Genomic DNA, 9,991 nt, shown 5'->3' with positions numbered 1-9,991 from the left:
CGTAAAAGTGCGGTCACCATCTCTGCCTAAATATGTTGCGCGCCTATATAGATATTTACGGTAACAAACATCTCCGACCTAACGCGGCGCATTTCATGTTACTAAACTGCTTTTAAGAACTGCATACCGTAGTCAGGACAGATTATTGTTATGCATGTCCTGTATGTTATATAGGCTGTATCATTTATTTTAATTACATACCAAAATCAAGACAAATGCTATTTACATTGCTGTATAGACATTTAAAATTTTCATAAAAATATGAAATAAAATTGTTTTCTGAAAACTCCAACAGATTTAATGTTCTACATCTCCTTAAGTATCACTGTGGTGATTTTCACGTTGTTTTACTGTATATTTTTTTAATAATTTCATACCAAAGTCGACATATGCTATTGACATTGCTATATAGGCATTTTAAAAATTCATAAAAATATGAAATCAAATTGTTTTCTGAAAACTCAACCATATTCTTGTTCTACATCTCCTCAAGTATCACTGTGGTGATTTTCACGTTGTTTTACTGTATCATTTATTAATGATTTCACACCAAAGTCGACATATGCTATTGACATTGCTCTAAAGGCATTTTAAAAATTCATAAAAATATGAAATCAAATTGTTTTCTGAAAACTCCAACAGATTATTGTTCTACATCTCCTCAAGTACCACTGTGGTGATTTTCAAGTTTTTTTTACTGTATAATTTTTTAAATAATTTCATACCAATGTCGACATATGCTATTTACAATCAAACTTTTCAAATTGTTTCCTGAAAAATCCAACAGATTATTGTTCTACATCTCAAGTACCACTGGTCATACTTGTGATGTTGATGTAGAACAATAATTTGTTGGAGTTTTCAGAAAATAATTTGATTTCATATTTTTATGAATTTTTAAAATGCCTATAATATAGCAATGTAAACAGCATTTGTCTTGACTTTGGTATGGAATGATTAAAAAAGTATACAGTAAAACAACGTGAAAATCACCACAGTGGTACTTGAGGAGATGTAGAACAATAATCTGGTTGAGTTTTCAGAAAACAATTTGATTTCATATTTTTATGAATTTTGAAATGCCTTTAAATGAGTATTCAGTTTGATTTCATGTTATTATGATTTTTTTTTTTTAAATGTCTATATCGAGAAATAAATAATAGTATTGGTCCGGACTTTGGTATTCAATTATAAAGTAATGAAACCGTTAAACAGCATGCAGAACTCCAAAATCTGTTGGAGTTTGAAGAAAATAATTAGATTTTTATATTTTATGATTTTTTGCGCATGTCAGATTAATAGTATTTTTATTTGGGAGACAGAGATAGAGAGTTTGTTAATAGCATTGGTCCTGACTACGGTATGCAGTTCTTAAAAGTAGTTTAGTAACATGAAATGCGCCGCCTTAGGTCGGAGGTGTTTACCGTAATTATCTATATAGGCGCGCAACGTAAATTTTGGCGGAGATGGCGTGACTGCACTTTTACGAAGCGCAGATGGTGTGACCGCAGTATTCTACACTGTGTTGTTACTTTGAATGATCCACAGCTGTGTTTTGTTTTTTGTTTGTTTAGTGATAGTTGTTCACGAGTCCCTTAATTGTATGTCCTGAACAGTTCAACTGTCTGCTGTTCTTCAGAAAAATCCTTCAGGTCTCACAAATTCTTTGGTTTTCCAGATTGTTTGTGTATTTGAACCCAACAATGTCTGTATGATTTTGAGATCCATCTTTTAACACTGAGGACAACTGAAGGACTCATATGTAACTATTACAGAAGGTTCAAATGCTCACTTTAGAAGGAAAAACTATGCATTAAGTTTTTCAAAAGTTTTCACCCCCATCTCTTAATGATTAAGAGATGGGGGGTGAAAACTTTTGAACAGAATGGAGATATGTACATTTCACTGAGGGACAGCAGGCAGTTTAACTGTTTAGGTCAAACAAGAGACTCATGAACAGCTATCACAAAACAACAACAGACAACAAACAACAACAACAAAAAACATGCACGCAACAACACAGTATTAAGAATCAAGTGTATGCTAACTTTAACTTTTGAACGGGGTAATTTTCATAAATTCAACTATTTTCTCTCACATCTTTTATGTGAAATATCTTTTTCAGGTCAGTACTAAACAATAACATGTGTTTTGTATGATCCCTCTTATTTTGCAGATTCTGAAAGGGAGATGTAAACTTTTGACCTCAACTGTACAAAAAACTGTTTAGTTGTTCAGTGTACTTTCTATAAAAATGATTTAACCATCATCTGTCCTGTTTCAGGTTTTCTCCAGCCATTCTCTTCTTCCTCATCAGCATTATTCCATCCATATGGCTTCTAGAGTTAAGTCACCAGGAGAACAAAGCCAGTGACCCTCAGGTATTATTCAATATACCCATTCTTTCAGTGAAATTTTGTCATTTTCTGTCAGTGTTTATTAACTTAAATGTGACCCTGGACCACAAAACCAGTCTTAAAGGTTGTATCAGCGATTTCTAGCCTAAAACATAAAGTGTAAAATTCAGCTGACCTTTCATCGCGATCCGCTCACTGCCTGCCCCATAAATTGTCTGTGAAAAAACCGCGTCTCTCTGGTCAGCCTAGGGTCCGAGATATGCCAAAAAAACAATCGGCACTACCAACCTTTCCACACAAAAACAAACAGTGTTCCAACCAATCAGCGTCAGGGATTTGGTGTTGTGGACTTTCGCTCCGCCTCCCTCACATCCCAGCACCAGTAGGAAAGTCCACAACACCAAATCCCTGACGCTGATTGGTTGGAACACTGTTTGGTTATCTGTGGTGTGTTGATAGCGCTGATTGTTTCTTTGGCATATCTCGGACCCTAGGCTGACCAGAGAGACGCGGTTTTTTCACAGACAATTTATGGGGCAGGCAGCGAGCGGATCGTGAAGAAAGGTCAGCTGAAATTGACACTTTATGTTTTAGGCTAGAAATCGCTGATACAACCTTTAAGTTGCTGGGGTATTTGTAGCAATAGCCAAAAATACATTGTATGGGTCAAAATTATAGATTTTTCTTTTATGCCAAAAATCAATAGGAAATTAAGTAAAGATCATATTCCATGAAGATTTTTTGCAAAATTCATACTATAAATATATCAAAATGTAATTTTTGATTAGTAATATGCATTAAGAACTTAATTTGGAGAACTTCAAAGGTGATTTTCTCAGTATTTTGATTTTTTTGCACCCTCAGATTCCAGATTTTCAAATAGATGTATCTCAGTCAAATATTGTCCTAGCCTAACAAACCATACATCAATAGAAAGCTTTATTGGGCTTTCATATGATGTATATATCTCAGTTTTGTAAAATGTAACCTTATGACTGGTTTTGTGGTCCATGGTCACATATATTGTTCCAAACGTGTATGACTTTGCACTTTCTGTGAAAAGGATTTTTTAATAGAAATACAACTGAAAAATTTCTCCTAAACTCACCAATACCACCTTTAATTGATCAAAAATGCAGTAATGTTTTAATATTTTACAGTTTAGAATATTATAATGATTTCTGAAAGCTTGTGTAACACTAAAGACTGGAGTAATGGCTGCTAAAACTTGAGGTTCGCCCTCACAGAAAACAATTAAAATTTAAAATATATTAAAATAGAAAACAGTTATTTAAAATAGTAATATTTTACAAAAACACTGGATTTTTGATTTAAAAAATGCAGCCTAGGCAGTGTATATATTGTATATTGTTGTGTATATTGCTTTTTATCTAGTGTCTTTTTATTTTTTATGTTTTTCTGTGTGTTTAGAGCTTCATCAAGACAAATTCATTGTGTACTTACTTAATAATATAAATTCGGATTCTTTTTTGGATGAGAACGGCCATTTTAAAGTCTCCTTAATGTCTTTTGTCAGTAAAATGTTGCGCTTTTGGATGTTTTTGTGAAGTCAGTGTAGCTTTATTATGCTCATATATAAGTTGACATTCCTTCTCAGTGTCCTTTTCCACTCATTAAAGTTTTCTCTGTGCTTTTTATGTGCCTGGCAGTGTAGGAAATTGGACTCTTGGGACAATGTCAAGAGCATATTGCCTATAAACGGTACAATGGGTGACGAAACACTAAAGGTAATCTTGAAAATTGTTTATTTTTCCTTTTTTAATTTCTGGTTCAGTGCGTTGTTGTACAAAAGTAACTAATTCTCTGACTGTGATGCATCAGCTATATTACATTTATATCCATATATGCACAAATGACACATGCATCCAATTAGTGATGTCATTCATTTCCTCATAATGCAGCGTGCAGTATGGTCCTCTTCCCATACTTTTGTCCTTTGTCTTTACTTTTGCTTCCTCTGTCTTTCTCTAGAATTAAACGATTACATTCCTCCAGATTGAAACCAAGATGTAAGCAAAAAATGAAGATCACTAATTTTATGCTAGTACACCCCAGTGTTCCCATCACCCTCTGGTCTGGTTTTGGTAGGGGTTATTTTAAACATTGGTATGTTTCATGGAGGATGTCCAAGATGCATGTTAAAACTCATGGGAATTCTAGCAAGAAGTCTTCATTCTACTGTTTATTTTGTTCTGCCTCTATTCCTATGAGAAGATATTATTTTTGCCCTTATTGTGGGTACAGAAACTAGGAAAACTTGATCTTAGCTTGTTTTTTCTTCTCTTTCAGTTGCAAATTTGTCCATTTTAATGCTTTAATGCTTTTATCCAAAGTATTGCAGTACACTCAGAACAGGGGATCCTGAAACCAAAAACGCTGAATTCTTGTGGCCAGTAACATGATTTATACCCTCGTGAACCTCAAGTCATATTTCTTGGGAATGAAGAGACTATTCCTCTTTCTTGTCAGTGGTGTGATGTGTTTCTAAATAGAAGCAATTTCTAAATAGTTATGTCTGTACAATTTTGTTTCTTTCAGCACTTGGAACGCATGCTCATCTCTGTTTGTCCGAATGACTGGATCCTTGGTCTTCATCAGGTTCTGCTCATTCTTCTCATCCTCGGAAAGTGGCTCCTCCCATTGGGAGGAGGAGTGACGCGTGACGAGCTGTCTCAGCTTTTACTCATCTTTGTTGGCACGGCGGCAGACATTCTGGAATTCACCAGTGAAACACTCTCAGATGTCAAGTGGGTACTTCCTGTTTTCAGTCATTAAACAAAAGCTTGACTGAATGCCAGGTCATGCTATTGTTAATGTACATTACAGTTTTATTCATCAAGGACATATTCAGTGGCTTAAAACTGACAGTGAAGACATTTATAATGTATCAAAAAAAATGTATCACAGTTTTTACAAAAAAAATATTAAGCAACAGAATTTTTTTTTTGATAATATTAAAAAGATGTTTCTTGAGCAGCAAATCAGCATATTGAAATGACCTCATGACACTGAAGACTGAAGTATTGGCTGCTGAAAAATCAACTTTGCCATCACAGGAATGAATTAAATCATAATATTATTTAAAAAGATATTAAAAAATATTGGGTATTTCAGAAATACAATGCTGCATTTCTGAATATGAGTGATGATTATGGTTTGGCACCATTCTAAAGTGCTTTTTGTGGGTGAAAAGATCACAAGTTTCAGTAAATCATATTTCTTATACATCACTTACAATAAATTACACATAATATTAATAATAATAAACTAAAAACCAATGACATTTCTCTTTCAAATTGTGTTTTGTGCAATTAAAAGTCAACCCTGTCACATTCAAAATGTGAGGTTAATGCTACTGGCATTTACTAGGAAATATCATCACACCACACAGTATTATTCAATATTTTTGTACTGTATATTTATGAGGGACAAAAAAAAATTGGTGTTTTCTCAGAAAATCCCTTAAGCATTTAAAAAAACAGACAAAGCATATGTGACCTTGGACCACAAAACCAGTCTTATGTTTTTTAGAATTAAGTATATAGAATGTATACATAAATAAATAAATAAATAAGCTTTCCATTGATGTATGATTTGTTATGACAGGACAATATTTGGCTGAGATACAACTATTTGAAAATCTGGAACCTGAGGGTGCAAAAAAGTCAAAATATTGAGAAAGTCGCCTTTAATGTTGTTCAAATTAAGTTCTTAGCAATGCATATCACTAATCCAAAATTAAGATTTGATATATTTACGGTGGAATATCTTCATGGAACATGATATTTACTTAATATCCTACTGATTTTTGGCATTGTTGAAAAATTGATCATTTTGACCCATACAATGTATTGTTGGCTATTGCTACAAATATGCATGTGCTGTTTACGACTGGTTTTGTGTAAAAAGGCAGACTTTTTATTTTAAATTAATTTAATCATATTTAATCGACTATAGTTGCTGTTTTATTCTTTATTGCATTAAACACTAATTACAGTTGAATCAATCATATATTGCTACTACATTCAGGATGTCTGGTGTTTCCTGTCAGTGATATCAGCAGTCATGTGAACACAAATGGCCCCTTTCCTGAGTAAAAAACACACATAATGCCCTCATGATATCAAATTCAGAAAGACATCTATGTAAATGCTAATGCATTATTTGATGCAAATCTACATAACACATTCTTCACTGTGTGTTACAGGGAGAACAACAACCTAATGGTGTATGTAATCTTGGGAGTGTGGACGTGGAGTATGTTGCAGTTTCCTTTTCACCTGGCAGGTTTGTGATCACCTGTTTGTGTTTCTTTAACAACCCACCATCAGATGTCACAGATGACCTACAAAATAGTTCAGGATCCCTCAAGTGATTGGAGGAGGGCCCTGCTGTTCTGTGAAATTTTAGTTTGAAGCTTAGATATCGTGAATGTTTCATCCTGCTCCATCGAAAGTATTTTTCTTACCCTTGGAGCTCATATAAACTAGCGGTTTGGGATGCAACTCAATGTAGTGTAACAGCGCTCCAGTCATTTGTAGATCAACAGCATGTGTTTTCGTTGCGTTATGCTCTGTGCATGTTTCCCTTTGAGGAATGAGAGCTTTGGCAGCTGCGTGTATTTAAACATTACCAAACCCCATAGGAAGAGGAGAGGGGTGGATTTTTTTGGATCATTTCAACCATTTGCTGTAAGTTCAACTGACTGTTCACTTCTGCAAAATTACCCCGCTCACTGGTCTGTAAACTATGGAAGATTATTTCTGCCATGAAATAAAAACTAGAAAAGGTAATTACAAGTTCTTATCTCTCCATTCTGACTTTTTATCACAAGTGCAAATTTATATCTGACAATTCAGACTTTTTTAGACTTGTGATTTATATCTCACACTTGCAAGTTATAAACTTGTAATTGCGAGGTCATATAAAAAAATTCTGAATTGAGAAACCCCCAACTGCAAGAAAGAAATCAAAATTGTGAGATTATCTGTTTTCTTCTTCGAATATATTAAGTTTATATCTTGCAATTCAGAGAAAAAGGTCAGAATTGTGAGATAAAAAGTTTCTAAACCTGTTTTATTTTTTGATTTTGTGGCAAAATGACTACCTTCCATAGTAAACTGATACACAGTTAATAAATAAAATATAATTCTTTAGTTTCGTTTTCTATAAACACTCAGAAAGGCACATAATATTTTTTTCCCAACACATAATGCATCAAAATCGTCCATTCAAAGAACAAATGGTCATTGATTTCCTGTAGTTTATGGAGTAAAGTGCACTGCAGTCCGAAAAACAGTCATAGTGGCCCTCTGCCAAAACTAGAGATTACCGCCATTCAATGCTCTAGTAAAACCCTTTAACTTCATTAAAAACATTGAAACGATTAAAAATGTTCGGCCATTTTTGCCATGAAATAAAAACTAGAAAAGGTAATTACAAATTTTTATCTCATTATTCTGACTTTTTTTTATTGCAATAGAAAATTCATATCTCACAGTTCAGACTTTTTTAGATTTGTGAGTTAAATCTCACATGCAAGTTATACATAAAAAAAAAAAAATCTGAATTGAGAACTCATAATTGCAAGGAAAAAAGTAAAAATTGTGAGATTTTGATTTTGTAGCTTCCATAGTAAACTGATGCATAAGTTAATAAATAAAATATATAATTCTTTAGTTTTGTTTTCTATAAACACTCAGAAAGGCACATTCTTATTCTTTTCCCAACACATAATGCATTGAAACCATCTATTCACAGAATAAATAGTCATTGATTTCCTGTAGTTTATGGAGCAAAGTGCACTGCAGTCTGAAAAACAGTCATAGTGGCCAAAACTAAAGAGATCACTGCCATTTAAACTCCAGTAAAACCCTTCCACTTCATTATAAACATTTTTACAAACTAACCTTTTACTGAAACAAATTCTGCCATGAATTTTTTTGTTCGCAGAATAAAGTCATTGATTTCCTGTAGTTTATGGAGCAAAGTGCACTGCAGTCCGAAAAACAGTCATAGTGGCCCTCTGCCAAACTTGAAGAGATCACTACCATTTAAACTCTAGTTAAACCCTTCAACTTCAACTTCTTTAAAAACATTTTTACAATTGAACCTTTTACTGAAACAAATAGTGCCATTAAAAAAAATAGAAACAGTAATTACAATTTTTATCTAACCATTCTGACTCTTGAAATCACAATTGCAAATTCATATCTTACATTTCATACTTTTTCAGATTTGTGAGTTATATCTCACAGTTGCAAGTTATAAACTCGTAATTGTCTCGTAAAGGTCATAACGAAAAGTTTTATTCTGAATTGAGAAACTCACAATTGCAGGAAAAAAAAGTAAAAATTGTGTGGTTACCTTTTTTACTTTTTTATTGTTTACTGTTTTTTCTAAGAATATCGATGTTATATCTCAAAATTCTGAGGTTTTATCTCACAATTCAGTGAAAAAAGTCAGAATTGTGTGATGAAAAGTTATTACAAAATAATTTTTGGGCAAAATAACAGCCTTCAATAGTAAACTGATACACAGTTAATAAATAAAATATATAATTCTTTAGTTTTGTTTTCTATAAACACTCAGAAAGGCACATAATAATCTTTTCCCAACACATAATGCATCAAAATTGTCCATTCAAAGAACAAATAGTCATTGATTTCCTGTATTTTATGGAGTAAAGTGCACTGCAGTCTGAAAAACAGTCATAGTGGCAAAACTAAAGAGATCACCACCATTTAAAACCACCATTTTTGAACCCTTCAACTTCAATATAAAATTCTGAGTTTATATCTCACAATTCAGTGAAAAAATTCAGAATTGTGAGATAAAAAAACCCCAATTACCAGTTTAATTTTTTTTTTATTTTGTGGCAAAGTATCTACCTTCCATAGTAAACTGATACACAGTTAATAAATAAAATATAATTATTTAGTTTTGTTTTCTATAAACATTCATAAAGGCACATTAATTTCATAACATATAATGCATCAAAACCATCCATTCACAGAATAAATAGTCATAGATTTCCTGTAGTTTATGGAGCAAAGTAGGGCTGCACGATTAATCGTTTTTAAACCGAAATCGCGATTTGAAAGGGTGCGATTTTCAAATTGTAAGAGCTGCGATTATTTCGATTATCAAATGTGGTAACAAGTCGTTTTTGACAGGTCACTTCATGTGCATATTACGTCTTCATGCTTATATTACGTTTGATGCAGAGTTTAACCAATAGGGGGCATTTTAACACTGCATGTAGAAACATGCACGGGACGGATTTTTCAGTCCCGCATCCGCAGAAATATGTTTATCTCGTTCAGTTCCCGCCTCGACATCCATGTTTTGTCCCGCTCCTGCCCGCATAAAAGTAACCTATATAGTTTTTTTTCAGTACATCAATTGAATTTACATGAAACAGTTTTGTAACATCTCGTAATTTCACAAAACCCCAGCATAAACGCTCCTGATAAAATATTTGTTATATAGGCTAAGCATCAACATTCACAAACCACTGTTATTCTTAACAGAAGAGCAAGCATGAGCTACTGTGTGTATCCATAGCAGAATGCAAGTAGACAAAGCTAAAGTTGACATCTCAGTTCAAATGC

At 33.2% G+C, this 9,991-nt stretch overlaps 1 protein-coding gene across 1 annotated transcript; it reads left to right on the top strand.

The window, feature by feature from the left end:
• Positions 1-2,284: 2,284 nt before the first annotated feature.
• LOC141317364 (transmembrane protein 26-like) lies at positions 2,285-6,665 on the top strand (the record flags this gene model as incomplete). The annotated part of the gene is made up of 4 exons (XM_073833092.1): positions 2,285-2,381; positions 4,028-4,120; positions 4,917-5,125; positions 6,586-6,665. Coding segments are annotated over 4 exons (479 nt in total), but the record flags the coding sequence as incomplete, so codon positions are not given.
• Positions 6,666-9,991: the final 3,326 nt, after the last annotated feature.

The sequence above is a fragment of the Garra rufa genome, unplaced genomic scaffold (assembly GCF_049309525.1).
Source record: "Garra rufa unplaced genomic scaffold, GarRuf1.0 hap1_unplaced_828, whole genome shotgun sequence".
Lineage (NCBI taxonomy): Eukaryota > Metazoa > Chordata > Actinopteri > Cypriniformes > Cyprinidae > Garra > Garra rufa.
This window is presented reverse-complemented; position numbering and strand designations above follow the sequence as displayed.